The sequence below is a fragment of the Ascidiella aspersa genome, chromosome 9 (assembly GCF_963924565.1).
Source record: "Ascidiella aspersa chromosome 9, kaAscAspe10.2, whole genome shotgun sequence".
Classification (NCBI taxonomy): Eukaryota; Metazoa; Chordata; class Ascidiacea; order Phlebobranchia; family Ascidiidae; genus Ascidiella; species Ascidiella aspersa.
In genome coordinates, this window is record NC_139455.1 from 19,470,761 (window position 1) to 19,495,221 (window position 24,461).

At 39.0% G+C, this 24,461-nt stretch overlaps 1 protein-coding gene across 1 annotated transcript in view; it reads left to right on the forward strand.

Annotated features, from left to right (window-relative positions):
- LOC146133460 (thrombospondin-type laminin G domain and EAR repeat-containing protein-like) overlaps nucleotides 1-23,224 on the forward strand; it is a 39,817-nt gene extending 16,593 nt beyond the window's left edge. The window contains exons 5-14 of the mRNA XM_083396843.1: nucleotides 12,518-12,608; nucleotides 15,252-15,369; nucleotides 15,891-16,037; nucleotides 16,838-17,082; nucleotides 17,931-18,120; nucleotides 18,628-18,698; nucleotides 19,104-19,262; nucleotides 19,781-19,956; nucleotides 20,648-20,746; nucleotides 21,174-23,224. Of these exons, the coding sequence (XP_083252969.1) occupies nucleotides 12,518-12,608; nucleotides 15,252-15,369; nucleotides 15,891-16,037; nucleotides 16,838-17,082; nucleotides 17,931-18,120; nucleotides 18,628-18,698; nucleotides 19,104-19,262; nucleotides 19,781-19,956; nucleotides 20,648-20,746; nucleotides 21,174-21,330 (1,453 nt within the window). The 3' untranslated portion in view covers nucleotides 21,331-23,224. The remainder of the gene's footprint in view (nucleotides 1-12,517; nucleotides 12,609-15,251; nucleotides 15,370-15,890; nucleotides 16,038-16,837; nucleotides 17,083-17,930; nucleotides 18,121-18,627; nucleotides 18,699-19,103; nucleotides 19,263-19,780; nucleotides 19,957-20,647; nucleotides 20,747-21,173) is intronic.
- The last annotated feature ends 1,237 nt before the right edge of the window (nucleotides 23,225-24,461 follow it).

Below are 24,461 nucleotides of genomic sequence, written 5' to 3' on the forward strand. Positions count from 1 at the left end.
GCGTTATGCTTTGCATCGCGGTAAACGCTTTTTTTTTAGGTATTGGTGATGTCCGATAATATCGGATCGTAGCCGATATCCGATATCAAATGATATATATCGATACTCTTCCAAAACTAGGGTGATATCGGTGCTGATCCGATACCAAATTAATTTGTATATTTCAGCCGCGGTTTGCGTTCCAAAGAAACGTTTACTACGCACCTCACAAAAGGTAAAATTTCTTAGCAAATGGTGAACGAGCAGTAACTTAGTTATTAACACTAAGACAAACTTTAGATAAACAACATTGAAACCATTACATTTATACGTTAAGTTTCCTGCTAAATCACAGTAATGATGTCATTTTTATTTTAGGATTAGATTAGACGGTCGTACTTTTGGGCCAAAATATCGGGTAACGGTATATATCGGGTAAATCTTTTGTACGTCACTGGTAAGAGAGTTCACTTTGGTGAGCGCCGGTCTTTCCATATAAAGATCGTTTCTCCCATTGCAAAAAAAGAGCCATTATATTCAAGAACCACCATATAAATAAACTGACAACAATAGCGATTTGAAGGCAAAGGTTTCGGAACTATTAAAAGTACATTTGTACAGCTGCACAGAAACAAAGTGTTGTTATTTGAGACATTTCCCGTAACGAGCGACTCGCTACGGTGCACCCCGTTACCATAAGACCGTTTTTGTTTTAGAATTAAACGAGTTAAAGCGCAAAGCATGCCAAAACACTAAGTGTTATCTCCACCGTGTGTCACAGTAAGTTTCACAGTAAGTAACAATAAAGTATCACTTATAAACTTCCGGCACCATTTTGTGCTTATTGTTTCAGCAGCCTACATTATTAACAATATTCGATTAAACTACAAGTAGAACACTTTGCTAAACTAATCTATGGAAAACTTTTTTTTAAGTTGAAAAACTTTGATTTTTGCAACTGAAAGGGGCGCAACTGAAATGTTTTTTTTTTTTTAACCCAAACTAGTTACAGCTTTTCTAAAAATAGTCTTTTTTTGGCTTTTAAAAGTCAAAACACCGGAAGTAAATGTGTACCCTCGCGGAACACCGCCGCCTTCAAAAGGGGCCACTTTGTCCAGGACCCCCCAAACCATGGCCCCCCACCCCTCGCTAAAACGCCCCTATTGTTCCGGAACCTAACAAAACGGTCCTGAGTGTGTTTGATGTTGTTCGATGAAACGTAAACAGCCCGAGCAGGTTCAGCCGGCGCAGGTGTTGTGCCCTTGTTTCGTCACAAACACGTGGCCGGTCGCGGTTCACTGAATACGCATCGGCTTACAGGCTAAAGACTACGCTTTGCTGGATATTGCGCATACTTGACGAGTCTAATGACTCTGTCTGAAAAAACACTGATTTTTGCGAACCATTCGACCTAATCAGTGAAACGTAAATACCTTTTATCGTTAGGCAGTAATATCGTACTGTTGCACTTCGATAAAGAACGTGGCTGTTTAAAGTCCTTTTAAAAAAACGTTTTGAAAGAAAGAAAAACTTCGGTAAACAAATTGTTGTCAATCGTTTAAGTTGTATCCACTTATGGTGTTTAGATGTCGAACCAGTTGTTAACGAATTTAACAAAAAAATTGTCTTCTTTTTAAATGATTTGCCTTGAAAGCACAAACAACGTAAATACCAAATACCGTGTCCGTGTTTTTCCCTTTTAAAAAAACACCCACCACAATCAGATTTCAACACAAAAGTACATTTATCCGCGAAAGTAGCAAAACATCACGTGTCCAGGAAACGGGATAGGCGACCCCGTTTTTCGATTTCGGTTTGACCCCTCGCCCCCAATTCGGAACACTCCTTGGGACCCCAATCGTGCCCCAATCGCGTTAAATAGACCCACAGCTGGCCCCAGAGAAAACTGGGGGCCGCGAAAAGGAAACGCGGCCCTCTGAAACAGGAAACGTGCTTGGCATCGTAGCGACAACAACATTAAATGCTTTTTTAGAGCGAGATTACGTGTGCGATCCACGAAAGTGGGCCGGGGTTCGCGCTGGATAGAGCAGGTCACCCCCATTGGTCTTGTTTTCGGAAACCGAATAGGAAGCCCAGTTGGTTTGGTACCATTTGCAAAGCGCAACGGGGGTTGAGTGATGCGTGATTGAATAATAGCTTTTCCGTTTTCGTGGGTACACCATGCACGGATCTGTAATGTAGCTTGATAATGAATTGCAAAGCTGAAAAGGTCGAGTAGATCGACATCATCTTGATTAAGACGTTTCGATTCGAGCTTGTATCATCTACAGGTAATATGTTTCGTTTAAGGCAAATTTATAAAAATGATTGGCAGATTATTATTGACCAAGTCGTTGAAAAGGGTGTGGTTTGATTCTGAGGGGAAAATTCAACCGGTAAAATAGTTAAAATCATGGCGGCGAGTGCAGGGATTAATATTTCACGAGAAACAAGTTTCCAATTGGGTATTATTTGAGTATTATCAAAAATCAAAACATGCGCATTTGTGACAGAATCCTAGTCAAAATAACTATTGAACCAAAAACATGTTTTTACATTTCTGTTTTGTAAAAAGTCAATTTCAATTCCAAAGCTGTCAACAAAACCAGCTTACAAAACAAACTGTTCAGACACTGCCATTTTCCGACTCCAGTAAAACAATGTAAAACATGAAACGTAATTAGGCTTTAAAGTTTGTGATTGAAGACTCGTACCAGCTGATGGCTTACGAAAACACGCTCGGATCGTAGATCGCCGGTTGTTTTAGTCCAAAGTTGCCGCGCGCATCATTTACACTCACGCGTCGACCGAATGTCATTCGCAAACGCGCACAGCTGAAAATTCAACAAATGTCAACGACAGGGTCAGAACAATTCATCTTTTGACTACGCTTTTGAGCGAAATGGCTTGGATATTTAAAGGGTTTAGGTTGGCGGCTAAACGGCTGAATGTAGTAAGGTTTCAAGGCTAAAACTTAAAAAATTTGGTTAGGTTTCAAAACTTGGTTTGTTATGCTAATGTTTAACGGACTAAAAGTTTGGGGATTCGTCGAAACATTTGTCTTTATATTACAGGAAAATGTGGCGCTGGATAAGCAATTACATTTTCTAAAAAAACGCTTTGTTTCCGTAAAGTCACGTACTTCCTAATTCAGGGATGGAACAACTGACCCGCTGGTCAAAACGTGGCCCATTAAAGTTTTAGCGAACCACTTATTATTTTCTAAACAACGTATTACAATGAATATACTACAAAAAGTAAAATGTGTAGGAATAAGCAAATGTTTGTAACAAGGTACTGCTGTTAAGTCATTTTAAAATACAAGGTACGGCGTGAAGCTCGCTGCCGAATTTTTGACACTGAATGGACTCGTTGTAGCGTTCACATATTTATTTGTTCTTACTATTCGTCCAAATATTAATTTTCATGACTGAACTTTGTACAAAAAATTACAGGGAATTGTCGCAATCAACTTTTGGGTCACCAGTCAAGAGTGATATTACCTGTATAGAAAATGCATCAGCATGTTTTGCATTAACATTAACATGCTGTCCAATGTATGATCATTTGTGCATTTTTTAAATAATTAAAATCTTGTTTTCACCATACACAATAAAAAGGTTCGCCCTCCCTTTCCTATAGTGTCACACAGCTTGTTCGAAATTTTATCACAACATTGGTCAATGTATCTCTTGGAAGACCACGTTCTGACATAAAACTGAAAAACACTTTGATCGACCAACCGTCGCACAGCATTGATGTTGTTGCGTTTTGCTGTTGATCAAGCATATCTCAGCTGTAGAGGCGGCAAGTATAGGTTCTGAAACGCTTTAGTCTTGATCTCACGCACACACAAACACAAACAATCCCAAGCTTTGAAGGCCTTTATGCGACACAGTTGAAAACACAGTTAGCGGCCTTGATGTGACTGAGCCAAGCGTAAGCTCTGTGAAGCCAAGGATGGGATAAGTGATATAATTGGCGTTTTTTTGTCAAAATGTGAGTTATTGGATGGTGCGGCACATCTGATCCTTAGAAGTCGGTGCATTTTCAAACGCCCGAAGATCCGGATTCAACTGAATCAGATAAACATTTTCAGCCTCCTGTTTTTGCGAAACGAGCTGGGATTTTCAAAATACCGCGGATGGAGTTAATGTTAAACGGACACGACTTTTAAATAGATGAATTATCGTGTGTATATAAGATCAAACAAAGAACCACAAAGCTTAAAGCACTTCCTAAAAAAACTTGATTTAATTTCTGCAATTACGTTGAAATAATCACCTTTGTCAAAAGGCTGTTAATGTGTGTAGATATAATTTGGTACCGCTAAAATTATGAAAAAAATTACAATGTTGTTAATAACAAGTTACGGGGTGCCTTAAACTTACACTATTCAATTTTAAGTACCTAACTCGGACGCACTGCTACCGAATCATTTGTGTCGTTAATTATTTCCACAGTTAAGTATTTTTTGAGCTGCTGACTACGTGACACGCTCGATATTTGTCCGGAGTCCGACCACGGCCATATCCCGTGGCCCGCGATAACGCTTCGCGGAATATTAACACAAGTATAGACCCTCTCTGTAAATTCGCCGTCGCAGCGTATCACCACCGCACACCGGCCGCCGCAGTCGCTCTCCCCGACCATTATCTGCATAGGAAACGAACGGCAAGCCTTCTGTCGACTGGTCTGAGTCGGCTGTCTGGCTTGGTCAGCCGTCGCAACACCCGGGTTTATGGGAGTCTTCATATTGACGCGCCTTGGAATCGTCGATTAAGCACACTTTGTCGAAACGAGGCTACTGACTGGTAACATCACATGGTGTAGTCGCGTGATAACTTTTCGTATGCGAAAGAAATCTCCCGCAGAGAATCAATGTTGTAGAGCAGGGGTTCTTAACTTTTTTTACCGCGGACCCCTAATTTCTTTCGGCCTCGCGTGAACCACGGTAGACTACAAAACTCAAAAATGACGTGAAAAATTTACGTCACATATCATAAAGACTTTATGAGTCTGCTAATTTCGGTCAAAACATGTGAAAGTGAAATGGAGTCCTAAAGCGTTCAGTGCATAACCGTTTAATTTTCAATTAAACTGTTTCTTTAAAAAATTTATTACTTTTTAAATATACACTAATATTCACGCCTTAGCAAAACGAGGCCAAATAAGTGGTTACACCACATGGAGTATTTTCGCATGACCACATCACTTTTCGCATCTCCTGCAAATTTCAAATGTTGTAGAGGGATTTTCCTTGAAGTTATACGAAATTAGACTGATTAACCGAATCAGATAGTTGCAGGAATCATTTCTTCAGACAAAACAGAAGTATCGTATTATACAGGTAATGTTCTTTTCTAAGATGCAGGGCATCCCTGTTTAGTAGGGTAAAAATAATATATGTCTTTTTATACCTAACACCCAAATATGCCTTGTAATTATTTGAAGATTCAAACTACATTATGAAGACCCATAAAACAAGGCTGTAAGCCACAAATACTCCGCGCCCGAAAAACACGCAGTCAAAACAATTCGTAAATAGTACAATGGCATCGAAGTTTCTCTTCTCCAAGAACCACTTTTTATTCGTAAATGTGTGGAAAGCGGGGCAACGCCTGCGAGGGTATCTTACATGGAGGTCAATCATATTTCGTCGAGACATCGGTCAACGCCATGAACGTATCCGAATTTGCTCAACGTCAAAATTGCCCAATTTGCGAGTTGAACATTCACGCGTGTGCACCACAAAATTCCAGTCTCAAGCTCCAATCTCGGCAACCGACCGAAGGTCTAGCAAACTTCAGTTTGTCTTCTTGTTAAATGACCCTGAACTGCTTGTGCCAAAGCAAACTCGATCGTGAGATCAGTTCTTTTCAGCAAGCGTGGGACAAAACTGCAGCAAAAATCGGGCCCTTACCATGTTTTGCGACAAACTTTGTACACGCCGGTTGTCCAATTTTCGGCCTCGTTTGTACCTATCGATTAGCAACTGTTATAAGCACTAACGTGTCTGCAAACTATTTATTTAAGGCTTAAACGCCAAGGTTTTTAGCCTGTTTTGTAGTTTGGGTTTTAAACTAATGGTTTGGGTGTTTTGCTTGAACATATGTTCCGTGTTGGGGTAAACATTTCTTAAAAAATATATACGTAGCCTGTTTAACGCCAAGAGTTTGTGGACTTTTTTCCACTTGGTTAAATAGTTTATGTGTAAATAGGTGATCGACTCGCAATTTTTGTAATGAAGTAAGTTAATGACTTGACTTAGCAACTGTTTTAATTTACTTGACTTAAGTCGTTTCGCTAAATTACATGACTTAACGTAAGTCTTAAAATAAATTACTTGAATTGGACTTGAGTGGAGTTTTCAATTACCATTTTTTATATAAAATAGGGAAATTTAGTTTAATTTGCACGTAAATCAATTAGCTTACTACATTTCAGGCATTTGTTATGCTTCAGATGAGTTATTACTCACAATAGGACGAGTTAACCAATTTAAATGGAGTTTAACGTTTAATTTTTATATCAATGACTTGACTTGCTTTCATAATGATTTGAACTGGGACTTGACTTGTCATTTTTTTAAACTTTACTTGATTTTAGGTGATTTTACAAATGACTTGGCTGGGACAAAAGTCTGTTCAAAATAACTTGTTTACAACACTGTAACAGGTATATTTCTAGATGTCAATGGCTAAATAACGTACTGCCACAAATTCTTACACTCGTAACCTTCACAAATGATCCTTCAAAATGCGCCTAATCCATCGAACAAGAATTCTCATCCGGGAAAATTGCGACTCTTGGCGCACAACTCGCAGTTGCGAACGCAAATTAGAAATCCCGACACTTATCCCGGCAGCTTTGCAACGTCACACCCGGGCATTATTGCGTCACGGGAGGTCGAAAGCTGTCTTGTGATGTTTGACCCCGGGGTCAAGTGCATTGGACCTGACGTCACAATTACTATACAGCGCGACATCGACACTTGCGTTTTAGCACGAGGGCAATTTCGCGAGTAATTTCGACCAGCATTGCCCGCTTTGATTTACTTCCGAGCAAAGGGGACCACTCAGACGTGATTGGACTTTTATCGGCGTCGATTTTCGTATCAAATAACTTGGCCAGTGATTTGCGTTTTGCGCGGCGTATAGCAGTAGAAACATATACGGGCGTAGGATAAGACGATGGCAAGTCAAAGTGTGCATTATGCGGGCAGCAAATTGTTTGTAATACAGCTGCCACATGATACCGTACAATTTTGGTCGTGGTCTATTTTTGGTGCATTATCTGCGAAGCAGTTTCTCTGCAATCGATGTACCGCAGGATCTTGCTGAGTGTGCCCGTATCATGCCTATTGCACTGTCTAATAGTTCTAAACTCGGGCAGTAAGAGCGCGACAAAACCTAACACCCCTAAACGCCCAACGAAATATATAGCTAACCGATAGAAGTGCAAGTATTTTTTTTCAGACATTAAAACCACAAAAACATCGTTAAACTCTATTCGTGTACAGTCAAAAATAAAGGTGCTGAGCATTGATTCACATTGTATTTACGTAATTGCGATAGCCTGGGTGTTTAATTAAGCAAAGAGGGGAATCGAGAAACTGTTTAAAACAAAAAAAAAACGGTTAGGAATAAATTTACATCACTTGTCATTCCCGTATTGACTTGCCTGTTTGTCCTAATGTCCAAAAAAGATTAAAAAAAGACGTCATCAACAATTTTCCTGACGATTTTGTGCGTCAGACAAATCCCCGTGAACAGCGCAGGAAGCTATTCTACAAAAAAGCTTATAGTTTAGGAGCTTTTAAACCCAAGACTGACAAATCGCCACCTAACGCTGCTATGACCAATCCCGTCCAACCGCCGATATTTAAAACTGTGCGATTAGCGCCATCCTGTAAACATAAGCCCTGGAACTGACGTGTCGTTAGGAAAGCGACGGACTGGATCCTTTCAGTCTCAATCAATCGTGAAAAGGTTTTCCAGTGGACGCGTTGACCAACGTTTTGACGATGTTTTCAACCCTTTTTGGACGAAAGATTTTTTAAATTTACACACACATAAGGTACCCAGTAAGAACATAAAAACAATTTGTTTAAGTTTACTGCTGCCAGTCTTCAGTGAACCAATCTGAATGGTTAAGAGCGAGTTATTTTTATGTCTTTATTCACAAACAATTGCCAATACTGCAAAGTGCAATATTTTTCGCCACTTTCCTGCTTTTTTTTATACAGGAAAAATAAACTTTAATTCAAATGAATTCTGCACTCCAAGAGTTTTGTGAGATACGTCTACTCCAATTTCGATTGCGACAGTTCATTAAGCGCTAAATAAAATATTTCATTAAACCACTGAAGTCTTTAAGGTGGCAACGTTGGAGCTGTAGGTGCTATAGATATATGTAGCAGTATTATTGGTCGGTTTAACTTTAGAGGGGCCAGATTGGGTGTGTATTTTGCAATGCAAACAGTACTGTTATGCCACACTGGACTAAAACTGTGGAATGCTTTCCTTAAATTGCTTTTATCTTTTCGGTGACACCTTTCAACAAAGCGAAGCTCCAGACTAAACGGACGCCATAAGGGCCGTAAGCCGCTTATTCCCCAGTGAGTTTAAAAAAACGAAGCGTGCGTGAATCACGATTGGAAAGCCGCCCGACAGCGCGCGACAGATTCGCCACTTTTCGTCCGAAATACCGAATGCAAAACGGATGACGTAATTCCGGGGATGTTTGATGTTGGGCGACACCGAATGACCTTATCGTTAAGGACCGTTTCAAATGTGCACCGCGAGTGCCTTCGGGAACTGATTTCGGAAGAGCCTTTACGAAGGAACCTGGTGCACTGCAGTCACTGCGAGGTCACGGTATTAATAAACAGCACGCGTATATCTTCGGTTTCGCCATTTCCACTGTGATTTGCGTTTTCAATTTTTCGTGTTGAGTTTTACAGTTCAACCATAGTTCAACTTGCTTTATCAGTGTTTGTTACGGTTTTTTGTTTCAACATTACGCCGCCCCTAAAAATCAATTCTGCCTTTACAGAATATTGTATATACTTAAGGGTGTCAAAGTTTACCGTTGCAAGTAGTTCATGCCTGGAACCATTTTAGAAAACATTACAACAAGCGTATTGATCTAGGCGTAATTTAATATATAATTTTTGTGAGGTTGCAGCGATTCAAACTTGAAAGATAAATTTATCGAAATAGTAACTGGAGGTAACTAAACTTCTCAACCTCAAAGCAAATTTGGCCCAATAACTTAAAAAAGGGCCTTTGAATGTTTCGATTTCACCTATTTTGCTTGATGGAGCATAGCAATGACGTCATTTGGTATCGGAGGGAATCGCAATTCTTTCTGAACTAAATATCGGGTATCGTTATCGGAATAAAATACGAAGTATCGGACACCCTCCTATTGACTCTGGCTGCTTGTGCTCGTACATTTATAGGAACACTTTTATTTCAAAATTGGTAAAAGTGATACAGTTTTAAATTGTAACTCAATAAGACCTCCCATATTCGTAAAATCTTCCCTAGATTACGTCATTTGGCAATCCCGCATATTTTCTCCTACAAGATCGCAGTCACGGTACATCCTCCCATAAAATATCCCTAAAGTTACGTAATGTTCAAGGCGACAAAAAAATCATAGAACCGCGTTAAATGCCACATTTATTCGCCCCCGCTGATCATGTGCATCAGACCAATTGACAAACACAGCTTGTTGTGTGACTCACTGCATAGTAAAAACACGGGGAATCAGACACATTTATCCGTCGGTTGGACGATGATTTATTGCGGTGGCGCGATTACATTAAGCTGTAATAGGTTTCCGCATAGGGTGACCTTAGTTTTTCTGTGTGCGTAGTTGTCAACTACTGTGAAAGGTAATGCTGTGTTGTTATAGTTAGGTTCAAAAACAATCACACTGCTGCATATGCCTTCTTAGGGGTTTTATGCATTATCCCCTTCTTTCGTGTTGAATTGTATTGAAGTGTGCAGCGAGCGACGCGGTATAGCGGTTGGGTTACGAATTGAAATGCTTCGCGGTCTATCTAAGTTTTAAAATTAATACACAGTTAGTATAATTGGGGAATTTTTCCACACCGCATTTACCAACGGCAAGTTATTGAGTATCATTACGCTGGTCTTAAAAGTTAAAACGCTAACAAACTACTTGTGTAAAAAAATTCACTTCAAGGTGTTTAATATATATGGGTCATTCCATTGCTACTGGTACAGTGGTGGCACCCTATGTCATAGATTTTTTTTCAATTTTATATGTATAATCTCTCTGCAATTCTATGAAGAGTGATACCAATTTTACCGAAACTGGTCAAGTACTTTTTGAGATATCAGCGACTGAAAATTTTGATAGCAGCAAGGCATAAACGTTAACATGCTGCAAAACTTCAAAATCGTTGCAGACTTGCACATTTCAATACCATGTAAATTAAATTCTTCAGCGCAAAAGGAGGAAATTCCATTAATCGAATGCAATAAAAACTATAGTACAACCGAGTTTACTTTTCAGGTTTATTAAGTAGAAGTAACAAGTCTCTATCACCGTTACAAAATATAATGCAGAAACAATTGTTTTTGATAAAACTGCGCATATTTTATTTTAAAAGGTGGAAACATAAATCTGTTGCAAAACATGCGTAACAGTTATATAGTGCGGATTTACAGGAATTGTTTCACGATAAATCCTTAAAAAAGTGTAAGATGCTCATTTGAAAAGCAATAAAATCCGGTAGACTGCAGAACACGTTTTTTCTCCGCGGTGCCACATGTCACATATTTGCACTTATCTGTTTAAACAGCGATGTCGAACATGTGGCGTAAAAATGTTCCACGCAACCACGAGCCTATACATATTGCGGGCGTGCAGGGCGGGCCAGTTGCATTTGTAATAAGGGCGACATTCAAAGTTTAAATCAATAAAATTTGCAATATGCCTTTCGATGATTCATTACGCAAGTGAAAGCAGGATGAAATTGAAAATTACGCAAATACCAAGACACGGTTACGCAATGGAAAATCGCCGAATGTGCTATATTTAAAGGTCAAAAAGTCTGCCGTCACAGTTGTAAATTGTCACCTGGCCTTTAGTGCCCATCGGCCTTATCGAAAATATCCCAGGGAAAATATGACATCAGCTCCCAGAGTTATTAAACATTGTTGTTTGACCGCCAAACAAGAAGCTAATTAAATCACAGGGCTCGCTTCGGTTTGCTTAGGTAGGGAATCGTGCGCCTGGCATTCTACACATCACGCAAACTCCTATGTTCGTAGCTGGGGTAAGTTGCACAGGTGCACCAAGTACCTTGCCGCGTGCTACCATCCAACGACCTTGCTATTGACCTTTCGGGCGTAACCGGCATGCAACGAGATTATAACTACTGTAGGCTACAGGAAAGGAACGATTATTTTTTACTGGGATTTATTTAACTAAGACTCGTGTAAATTGGCTACCGATTACATTGCGCAATTTTAGGCTTATTTTTGCTAGTTTGCTATTAACTCGATAAACGGAAATAACAGTTTAGGCGACAGTCAGCAATAATTCCAAATTTACGGCAAAACTGTTTCTATGATACACGCAAACATTTAAACAAAATAATAACTTTGATTTGAAAAAGTCAACAGAATTGCAACGTCGAAAAGTGTTTACCAAATTTCAAAAATGGTAATTTTAAAAACAAATAAAAAATACCATTTTGTGGCAAAGCTGGTCATTAACTGAAAAAAGACAAACGATAAATTGTTTTTAATCGTTTGCAGCATTTCTATGGCTACAATTTGTGAAAACATCATCGACATAGCCTAATTCCACTCGAGCGTGACTCACAGCGCGTGACCTTTGTGACCTTGCGGTAACACGTGGTCCAGGTGTCCGTCGCGAGTCGTCAATTTACAGGGTCGGTGGTGAGAGCGTTTTCCGGTCAACAGCCGCTGGTAATTTTGCCTTTTCCGCTCGCTAAAAACACAACGACCAGCGGAGCATTTAAATTATACGCGATCGCTTGGGCTTCTTGTCGCAATAAATCTTTCCTGTGTTTGGGCGCGGACTTTCCGTTTCGTGATTTCCAGCTGAATGTGTTATTTTAATGTAACCTTCAAAGCTTTATTTCTAGTGAAGCTATTTAGATGGGAACATCGCCCGGAAACATTCTACCCTTTAGAAAACCTTAGGGTACAATAAAACTTAAATGTCAGTAACTAAGAATCTGTTCGGTCCATAACGAGAATCCTGTTACAAGAATGCCATGTTTCTAAAAACAATGAGAATTTACCCAAATTCTATTACAAGAATGACGTGAAATTTCTGTTGCAAGAATGAAAATAACTGTTTCAAGAATGAAATATTCATAACGAAAATCGTATGTTGTGTAAATGCCTCGACTATTAATAATTGTCTTCTAAATTATAAATAGAGTTGCACAAATAATGCTACCGTATTGTTTTATTCGAAATGTAGTTTTGCTTCACTATTCGACCTAAACTTTATTTTTTTGCAGTGATTTGGACAAGCCTTTCCCGCGCCGAATTAACACCAGAGGCGCCAGATTCCACATTGCAAGCAGAAGAAGAAAAAGGAACAGGTTCACCGTAAGTGCTGTAAATTACAGTTGTGTCAGACCGTTCAGTGCTGATAACCAAGATTCAGTCGTGTGCATTATACACTTTATTACCGGGTTGGTTCACATCAGCAGTAACATTGGTCCAAGGTAATGGCTCACACATCTAATGGTACATCGCATTGCGTCTCAAAGGCTAACCGAAATCTGTCGGCCATCGGAGATTTAAGTGCAAGCAAGGCCTTTAACAAACTACCGCGCGGTAAGAAAACTACTCACGGCATCAGCCACATTGGGGCCGTTACTTATCGGTTGGTCCAAGATTGCGTCTGGATTTCTATGAAGGCTCCCAGTGTGTAAACATGAAAGTGCCAGAAGTCACGCAACTATGTGCAAAGAAAACGCAAAATGGAAAAATCATTGTCGATAGATACTAATCGCGATATTTTGGGGTGGTAATGCCCAGTTTCGCTAAAACTACCGTTTTAACGGTGGCATAACTCACACTGAGCACGATATTGGTACGCTTTGAACGCTTTTAAAATTATCTGCAGCTATTCTAGTGACATAAAAGAGTCGTACAGTGCCCATTTACGATTTACACAAGCTTGCGATAATAATACCTCTGAAAAACACCGGGTTAAAGTATAATGTTAAATTGATGAGCACTTTAAAAACTATATAGGATTTAGCCGATGTATTCCGTTTGTTCTCGTTTGTCTTGTTTTTTTAAAGACAGGTAATGCAACGTAAGGTCGAAATTATTTTTAACATGTCCCCCAAATGACCTACTTGGAGTAGGTTTTTTTGGTGGGGCGGGACAGTTCTTAGTTGTCGAATCTCGACTAATTTACGATAGAGAATAGATTTCTTCGAATGAAGATCAAGGCATAAATGCTAACAAGTAGCAAAAGCTCAAATTTGTTGCAGACTTGAACCTTTCAACACTATGTAAATTAAATTCTTCAGCGCAAAAGGAGGAAATTCACCGATTAATCGAATGCAATAAAAACTAGTGCAACCAAGTTTACTTTTTAAGTTCATGAAGTAGAAGTACCAAGTCTCTATCGTCCTTACAAAATAGCAAGCAAAGGCAACAGTGTTTGATAAAATTACACATATGTCATTTAAAACCTCAGATATGTTGCAAAACAGGCCATATACTGTTCCATATTGCGGATTTAGAAGAAATCAAATTTCCTTCATGTTAAATCCTGGAAACAATTTTAAGACTTATTTGGAAAGCATTGAAATCCGGCGGACTGCAGATTACGTTGTTTGTGCTTGTTTGCCGTATTTTTTTCAAGGCAGGCAATGCAATATAAGGGCGATTCCTTTAACATGTCCCCAAATGACCTGCTTGGAGTATGTTTTCGAAAATTTGCTGCACGTAAGGTAACAATTTTAAATAAAGGCCGATTTTCCCCTTATGCTCAGCAGTCAAAGGCACATGCGGCTAAAATTATGACAAAAAACGCAACGAAATGGCGCTTTTAAGACAGGCGAAGTAGATCAGTCTGACTGGCTGCTGCGTTTCCGACGACAAACCCCAATCGCACACATTGCGAACTCATCCACTTTAGAAAAGTCGCTTTAAAGCTCAGGCTCCCCATTTGAACTTCGACTTTAATTCGACTTAGGGTCAGAAACAGGAACCAGTAAGTTCAGGGTTCAGATGTTACGATAGCACTCTATATTGGGCTCCACTTACCCCATCGGCTAATCTATTGTGATGGTAATTTGGCATGAAGCCACTTTGGTGGCCCGTAAGCAAACAAAAGGAATCAAAAACAAGATAAAATTACAACATTATATATATATGCGTAAATGCTTAGAACTGTCATCGATGTAGTATAGATATTTCAATTGACAAGACAAAAATTAGGCGTGAGAAAACAGGGCGGTGCGACAAGGGTTTGATCGACAGGTGGAAGCGTGACGACGTATATGACAAGCACTGACCAAAAGGCACTCGACTATAGGCTCGCGAATTTTCTAACTTGTGGCTTTAAGTAGGCCGGCGGTCTATTGGCGGTCGCCGTAAGTACCTTGATGACATAGATAAACCCCCGAATAGCCTATTTGGCTGGCGCGAGCGAAAAGCGTTAAGGGTGCGACCGATCCATACTTTTTGTAAGATAAAGCGCCTCTCGATTTTAGCTACACATTCATCTAAAAACCTCCGGTTTATATTTAATAACTCGCTTTAAAATGGTACTACAGGACAGATATTAGTTACATTTTACGGTTCTAAACCGAATTCGGAAATGTTTTGCACTGAATAACTCAAAATCTACAAAAAAAAACAACCAATTGAGTAAAACATGCACGCACATATGTGTTAAAGAACTCTAAACTAGCCCTTCTGAGGGTTTTTGGCCAACGTTTACCGCTTCGTATCATAATACGCCGAAAGCCATGTGAGCGATGGCTTTCAGTGTACAATTGACGTGACTGAGGGTTTCACGAGTTGATTTTGTGTTGGCATGTGTACAACATAGTGCGCCCAATTTCATAAAAACGGAATACAAACCATATGGTGCTGTTTTAACACGAAAAAAATCGCTTTAACTGAAACTTAATGACTACCATTGCCTCTGCAAGGCGGTGCTGTGTCGCCCCCTGGCGGATATTGGTAACAATGATTATAACCGCTTTGTGTTGTCACTTTCAGGGTTTATTACGTCAAGTAAAGTTGTTTCCTGGTTCTGACGCGTCAATTCCACTCTGCGCTAAACCCCAAGAAAACAACTACTTTCCGTCGTGGCTCAGCACCGTTCAACCTAGTAAAGGTAAGTTTGTTGTTCCATCTTAGCGCCAATAACTTTGTGACATCTATAGATAAGTGGTTCTTATTCGCAGGTCCACAGTAAAAGTTTTCTTTATTTATGCAGGTAAAACTTTAACTGCGAAGGGGAAAAAATGTTTTGCGCATTGAGATACTGTTTCAGTATGTTAGGCCTTTTTTCGAGAGTCCGTTCAGCACAAAAACGCCCCTGGTAGTTGGTGAGACTCCAGGTCTAAATCGTGCCTTCGAAATTACGCTTACCTTGATTTTTGCTTTTTCTACCGGACCACAAGTTATCAATTTTTACGAACAGGGCAAAACTTGCGTTGGATTAACGGTAACACTTGCCTGTGAAAAATATCAAGTTTCTATACAGGGTAGTTAAATTTTTACGTTAAAAAGCATTAAAGCAAAGCGTGTAGTCAACATTTAAAAATTTAAAATAAACCCCCATGCATTTTTAATCCGTAGTTGTTAACTATTGCTGTGTTTCGAGACTAATCCTATTTTTTTAACGTTTCTTAGCTACTGAACCGGCTCGCGTTCAAATTAGCGACGATTTCGATGAAGAAGCGACTTGCAACGAGGAGAACGAGGGCCGACTGATTTACACGAGGAACATGGGCCAGCTGCAGATGTGCGATCGAGACAGGTGGAAGCGATTAGCGACAAGTAAGTGTGCTTTAAAGTATACAAAGGTATTCATAAAGCAGAAGGTTAGGCACAAAACTGCTGTCGCTGTAGGAATTGTTACGGACCGATTCGCACCAGGCAAGACGCTGCTCTTTTTTCTCGCTAAAGAGTTTTTGCACTAACAAACCAAAGTCATTTGGCTACAAAATCACTTTTTTATTTGTGATCTCTACACTGGAAAATCCCGCTTGCACGACACACCTGCATCGTGGACAATAATTCCAACCTAACTTTATATTTATAAAATAAGCAATAGGCAATCTGCTTCAATATATTTCTTCACTTTAGTTTGTAGTGTTTGACAGTGCATTTTTACGCAGTGTTGCAATTGACTTCAGTTTACAACTACGATCAATTAGCACTGAACCTTATACTTAAATATATCATTAGTATTAGGGATGTCCGATAATATCGGATCGCAGCCGATACACGATGCCAAGTGGTCGTATCGGTACTCGTCCGATGTTATAGGGTGGTATCTGTGCCGATCCGTTACCAAATCAATATAAGGAATTTCAGCCATAATTTGCGATACAACGCAGTGAAGCTAAATGTATCGAAAATTATAGTAGGTTAACAACTGAAGTTCACTAAACTTTTTTACCCTAAAGCTAAAGCAAATTTTGGCGTAATCACCTGAAAAAGTAACCTTCGAGTGTTTCGATTTCATCTGTTTTCGCTTGATAACGGATCGCGATAGTTTTGTCCAAAATATCGGGTATCGGCATCGGAACAAAATATCAAGCATCAGACGTCCCTAATTAGCATCCACTTTGCAGCCACGGAGCGACTGGATTACGTTAGTGACTACAGTGACCTGGTCACCAAGAGCAAGACACTGGACGTTGAGATCTTTCGCATCCCGGAGGAGGGACTCTTCCTGGCCGCCGCCAACCAGGGGAGGAACAAAAGCATGGACTCAACGCTCTACAGGTGGGACGACGCCAAGAGGAACTTCGTCCTGCATCAAACCATCAAAACCGACACGGCGAGGGACTGGGAGTTCTTCACCATTGAAAGCGAGGTAAGGAAAACAAATTTGTCGTCTTTTAAATCAATATTTTTCATAATTTTTTTTAAGTTGGCGCTTTCCTAAAAAAATTAGTCTGTTAGGTCGTTTTTATTTTTTTAAATCTTTTCGAAAGTTTAAATAACCTGGGGGTAGTATATATTTTTTTTGAGTGCCGCAACCAGTCGTTTAAAAATGGTACGTCAGTTTAACTTTGACTCAATCACCTTTCAATGACTTGTTGAATTTTGTAAGTAGCATATTTCGTCTAAATCTAAATCAACCAATCATAGCCTGGTTCAAAGCTATAAAACGTTACTTAACTTAGAAAGACTAACCCACAACCTAAGCATAGAATTAAGAGTAAATTAGTAGAAACATCGACTTTTTGTCTATTAATTACAAGTGACGAAATGGTTGAGATTCACTGCTTGCCTAGAAACTATAGCTAAGCGCCCAATTTGGTGTGTTAACGGCAGGGAGTCCCTAGTCCGGCCCTGACTTTACAGCCTGTATTCCGCCAATTTACGTAACTAAAACACCGTGGACAGTCAGCAACCCACTTATAGAGATGTCGTATAACTTACTCAATCACAATAAATGGTTGAAAAATATTCCATTATATGCTATTTCACCTTTACAATATCAGTTTTAAAATTTGGTACTGCGCATGCGCATGTCGGACTCGGGACTCTGGTAGTTTTGCAAGGGCTTACTCGAGTCCTGAGTCCAACTCCAGCAAACAAACCGACTCTTAGAGTCCCGAGTCCGACTCCGACTCCGCAGCCCTGGTTAGCAGCAAAAACCGAACCAACTAATCCTCTCGGGGAACAGCTAATAAACCGCTTTGTTATCATCTTCAGTACTTCCTAGCTGTGGCAAATCAAGGCACCGACGAGGCAACGCCGACCTCGACCAGCGTCATATTTAAGTGGGATCGCAAACGAAGGAAGTTCAGGCCGTTCCAGTACATCCAGACCTACTCGGCCAGGTGCTGGGAGAGCTTTGAGATCGACGGCAGCCATTACCTCGCAGTGGCAAACTTCGCCGGACGTAAGCAAAGAAGATTTCATTCGATGATTCTAGATTATAATCTTTAGAGCGAAATGCCTGGAGGTTTTAGTTAGACGTAGCAACGAAATCAAAGACAATATGATGTTGAAAATAAATAAAGAGATATTAGAAACGTTCAAAATGACATACTTGTTTGTATACTGGCTTTGATATTCTTACTATGTTTAGATTTACATTGTCTGCGTTCGAAATAATTTGATTTCTGCGGAATTTTTCTCTCTTGTCCCCCCTTTACACAGGGTTATGTGATTGAGCTGGGGACAAGTTGGGCATGATGAGTTGTTTATGTTTGTGTTTAGTGATATTTTTTTTATATTTTATATTTTATACACAAAACCCGCCAAACATGTAACACTATATAGAAAAAGTTTATTAAGCAAAAATATTTAAGAGTCAAAGTGTATAGGTTAACTGCTGCGGTGCAGTGCATATATCGTCGAAGCTAAAAAATCGACAAACGAACTTAAATATAATTTTAATCGCCAGTTGATGGCCAAAAGCAAGCAAGTTGGATATTCCGATGGGTTCCCGCCACAGGAACGTTTGTGCAATATCAGGTAAGCGCGGCTTCACTTTGATGGCGTTTTTGTTGATTTCATAAACCAGTGGTCGGCAAACTGTGGACCGAGGCTCATATGTGGCCCACGAGGCAAATCTGGTCCTGAGAGCCTGTCGAACTATATTTTTTGCCAACTTTAACTATATGTAAACGAAAAATTTTTCGCGCCACGCGCGTACTTTTTTCTTTTATAGTATGTTTTACTTTATGACATGGCAGTGTTTTGGGCATCAAGGCGCCGTGTAATATTTCACTTTAAAATCCAATATTCTGAATCCGGCACTCTTTCGTAGTGGTTTTACGTAGTGGGCCTTCAATAGCTCTGAAAAGAGTACTTTGGGACGCGACAGAAGAAGTTCGCCGTGAACTATCTAAAAAACTTCTTTAATTTTTCGATTTGCAGTCGCTAGAAACCATAGGAGCATACGACTTCGAGTACTTTCGAATCGGAACTCAGCACTACCTCGCCGTCGCCAACTCGTTCGACGGAACCAAGACCAACATAGACAGCGTGATTTACAACTGGAGACTGGCAAACTTTGTCCCGCTGCATTACGTTGAGGTAAACGACGAGTGTTGCAAATTTTCAACTGTTTGTGCTTAGTTTAACTTCGCTTTTAGTATGACTTGAGACAGATTTATATTTCTTTTATATTTAGTAACATAGAGAAATGCTACTTAATTATGCTTTCCTAGTTAAAACGGCCAAAGCTGATAAAAATGTAATTAGGCAACAGTACGAAAGGCAAGCAGCCGACTAACATTGCTAAACGAAAAGAAACGGTATTTTTCAAACCATTTGATAAATTTTTATTCATTTATTCGAAATGAGACACACAAACAGGCATGACTAACATTTGCAATTCACTTTTGAAAGTAAATACTAAATTTTAATTATCTACAGTTGCCCAAGTACTTATAGTTTTCTCATGATTTCGTGTTGTTTTAGCTTGGGGTTATTTCGCTGTATCATCAGCGAAAAAATTTGTTCTTTGAGAAAACTTTCACTGAAAAAAAGTTCACCAAAAAATAGGACTGTCTTTGCATTACTTTGTTTCTAATTTTTTTCACTCACCGCAGACACACGGAGCAACCGACTGGGAGCATTTCGAAATAGCGGGTCGCCACTTTCTCGTGGTGGCCAACTACTACGACCTGAAGCCGCACTACCACACCTACTTCGTCGACTCGTGTGTGTACGAAATGGGACCCGACCGAAATCAACTCAAGAAAGTGCAAGATATACCCACGCAAGGGTAAGAACGCGCCGATTATGGGCTATTGATAAAACAATTTGCAAAACCATTGTAATTTTATATTTACACAATGAACTGATATAACACAGTAACACAATATCAAAATCTGAGTTAGTTTTACATTTAACTGATCTAAGTAATAAATTACCGTAATACATTTTCTGTGTCTGATTCAGCATCCCCGCACCCCCTTGGAACATTTCGCAGCGCACCCGGTTAAGAGACCCTAGTTTAAACGATTTAAAAGTGGCCCCCAACCGAAAAATATAATCGGTGCAACAATAAGTGTTTAAATTTGAGATGTCCGATATTTGATATTTTATTCCTGGACCGATACCTGATACTTTGAGGCGAGAACTAGAGCCGTCCGATCCAATTGATTAAAATTTTATAAATTTGAAACTGCTAAGGGTTTTTTTCAGGTTATTAAACCAAAATTTTAAATTTCGTTAAAAAATTGCATTTACTGTCGTTTGTTACTTCTATTACCTGATAAATTTTACCTTTCAATTGTTTTATTGGGTCGAAGTGCATCGATATAATGTTAATATCAATTTGGTATCGGGTCTAGGCACCGCTCCGATATTATCTATAATTTAAGGCGTACATATTTGCAACCATTTTTATTTGAAGTTAAACATCTACATGTGAAAGGCGTCCTAAATGATTTATATACTTCTTTTTAATGCAGGGCCTTGGACTTTGAATTCTTCACCGTTGGTCGCGACTCCTATTTGATATCGGCAAGTTCGAGTGACAACAATAACAACCACATAAGTACCATTTACAGGTGGGCGAAAGAGTGGCATTAATATGTATTGCTCAAATCGTGCTTCATCAGGTCATCACTTTGACCTACTGGCGAAGCACGGTTGTGCGAGAGCTTGTTAAGATTTCTATTTTTTCGTTAAAAATTTTTTCCAGATTTAGAATCAGACAAATACGGCTTCAAGTAAAAATTGTTGTATTACTAGCAAATAGAAAACGTTACAGTTGATTTGTTATATAAGTTACTAATCTTATGAAAGTCAAATACATTGCTAAAAAATAGATTTTGTGATAAGTTAGATCAGTCTACAATACGTTACAGGGGTACAGGTTAATAAAAAATTTTACATTCTTTTTATAATCACGGTATTTCTAACATTGCGGTTGACATTGGATAGAATTAAAGATAGATTTGCTCTATTTTGTTAATAATTTTTTTTTTTCGCCAGGTGGCAGGGCATCGAACAATTTGTTCCCGTTCACAACGTTTCGACCGGTCCGTGTGCAGACTGGGAGTCGTTCAGCACGAACCGTGGTGAACACTTCCTGGTTTCGGCCAACATCAATTCGCGAAAGAGCAAAGTGGTGCAACTGCAAACCTACTGAAACTGAGCCTTAATCGTACAAGTGCAACTAGTGAATTGCGTTGGCAAGGCGGATATCCCGAAAGTAGAGGAAGGCCTTTGCGTTAGGGGATCTGGATAAAGGACGGCTGGACATATCTCTAACTAAAGCTGTTTGAAAACGGTATTACGAGCATTTTGGCGATTTTTCAAACCTTGTTGAATCACAAGGCAACTCGTTTAGCTATGCCGATCTAGGCTTAGTTGTCTGTGCTTTTCCAGCGGCTATTTTAATTTAGATCAGTGTTTCTCAAAAACTGGGTCGCCGTTTGACTTGGTTGGATGGTTGGGTCGTCGACTGCACTAGTTTACATGGTTAGATATATTGAAATTGGGTTGAAGCAAGATTTCTACCATATTTGAAAACAGTGTGCAAGCAATCCGAAGATAGGTCAAACAATAATTAAATTCGAACTTATAAAGGTTAATGTCGTATGATTTGTTGCTTACTAAAAGTTTATTAAAGAGAATTGGGTCGCCACTGTTTCTCTGTTATACTTAAGATTAGTAATAGGGTCGCAGCGTAAAAAAGGTTGAAAAACACCAAGTTAGACGAACAAAGCAACTACACAAGTACCTTTAAGAAAATGCAATTTTTATCACGATATTCTGTAAAACAAACAAGAAATACTGAAAAATCTGTCCTGCTAAGGACGTGTTGTTGCTAAACGAGACTGAAAAACGCAAAATATATACGAAGATTGCAATAAGCTTTTGTTTTATTAGCTGGCTTGCTTTACATTGTAACCTCGTATTAGGTTGAATGCAAGTGTAGGTTAAGTGGCGTTTTATTTTGTTTCAACTTGTTTCTATTTCCACAGATTTCCCGCCTTTTCTTATAGTATTTATATTTTCATACGTTATTGACACATGTTTTTGAATCGTTGCTTTTTATGTGATGTGCCATTGTTTGCCGATATGTTCCCCATTCAGCATATTTTTGTACGATTTCGTCTTAATTTGTCAGCATATTAAAGGTGCATAGGTGCGTTACTATAGTATCTGTGCATTTTCGTTCTGTCACTGGCATACGATCAAGAAATATCCGGATAAATAGCTTACAACTAATTAAATGTTACTTTGTAAAAAAGGGAAACAAAACCGAAAAGCGAATTGGAATCGAATCAATATAAGTAACCTTATAACTTAACGTTTTAGATAATTTAACCCTTGTTCTGTAAAAATATACTGGAAAATATTAGCAATCCGAAAGTTAAAAAAAAAAATATAAGCCTTTTTTTAGAACCTCTCAATGCAATTTTTCACTTGCTCTTTGACTAATTCCTAACTGCTTTTTATTTGTTAGTCCTTTGTCAACATATATAAGCCAGTTTATATGATCTGGTTTTGATTTCACATTTTAATGCTAGAAAACTGAAAAAACAGTTATAGGACCCAGATGTTTTACTGTTCGTCAAAGCAATTTTTAGCAATTTTTTAGAAAAATGTTGAAGTTTTTTTAGGAAATGCAACTTTAATCGAAATCGTAAATAGTCGAAAGTGGACCAAGTATTTGACTGTAGGATGTGCATTTCGTTTCCGAAAGAATACTGAAAAAAAAAACTGTGTAAATACACACGCTGTTGCGTAAAAACAAAACTTTTTAGGAACTCCTATGAATTTATGGACGTTTTTAATCATTATATATTGATGCATCGTAGTTTCTCAGGGTTTTTGACGTTTTTGTTTCGTCCTGTATATTTCTTATCCTTAGCATTGAGTATTCAGTTGTTGTTATTGTGCGCGAAATTTGATGCTTTCGTGATGCGTCATACCAACGAAAGGGTGAAACGCAAAAACATCCAAATTGTGTGCACTGTATTACTTGAAAACAAACGGATCCCCAATTCAGTATTTCACTTCATTCGACTTTGAACTGATCGTACCAATAAAAGTAAACAGAAAATACCGACGGTCGTGCTTAATACTTTCTAACGTTATATTTGCTGTTCATAAGGTCACACATTTTTTCCATAATGTACATGTTTAGCACTATTAAACGAGAACTCGCTAGTTAAAAAAACTAGAAGTACGCGAATGCTAAAATGTCCGGTAATTGTTGGTTTAAATCAGAGATGTCCAACATTTTATTATAGTGGGCCGCATTGACACTTGAAATAATTTAATGGGCTGCAGAACCTATTAAGTTTCAAGATTTAGTATTGCTCTTTAGAGTTATAACGGGCCTTTGGAGTTATATATATATATTTTACCTATATTATACTATTATTGCGCCCCTAAAAGCTGACTGGTACATTTTAATTAGGCTAATATTGAACGTTTAAAATATTACTTGGGAGTGAAAATGGCTAGCGGGCCGCTGAAAAATTTCAGACGGGCCGCAATGTGGCCCGCGGGCCGCAGGTTGGACATCCCTGGTTTAAATGGTAACGATTTAGGGCTGTGGGGCCGGTTTATTCTGCTGAAGCTGGACTCGAGTAATACCATGTGATGACTACCTGAGTCCGGCTTCCACATTTGAAATAGGCTGCAAATTGTAAAGATTGATTAGCATAATATGGTGGAATATTTTCTAACCGCGTATGGTGGGTGGACGAATTATATGACACCTTTATCAGTGTATTTCTGTATATCCAATCTAAATTACGTAAATGGGTGAAATACAGGTTGTAGAGTCGGAGCCGGACTCGTAACTCGGTTGTAGGGTACGAAGCCCCACACTAAGCGAATCTTCTATCAAATCAGTAATACAGATTACTTTTAAAGGTTCAAGGTCCTTTCTATTTGTCTGCGATTTCATACATCTGCGGTACCAAGACACAACAAAGCTAAATTCGTACTCGTTTTATTGAGAGTATATTTTACGCTATAGAGCCTTAAAATCCAGCGCTACATTTGCGAGTTGCAACAAACAAGGACAACGCCACCAGTGCAGAGCATGAAAGTACTATGTAGATTTACAAGAGAATTTTCCAACTTTTGTTTCCATTAGACATTTTTTCAACCAATTATGAGCAAAAAATTCAAATACAGAATCAAAGTTTCTTTGAAAAATTAAATCTGATAACGTTAATGTGACGTACAACTTTTCAATTTGCAACGTTTTCACAGCATTTAAATTGAAGTTAGGAGCCACCGCTCTACACTATCAGC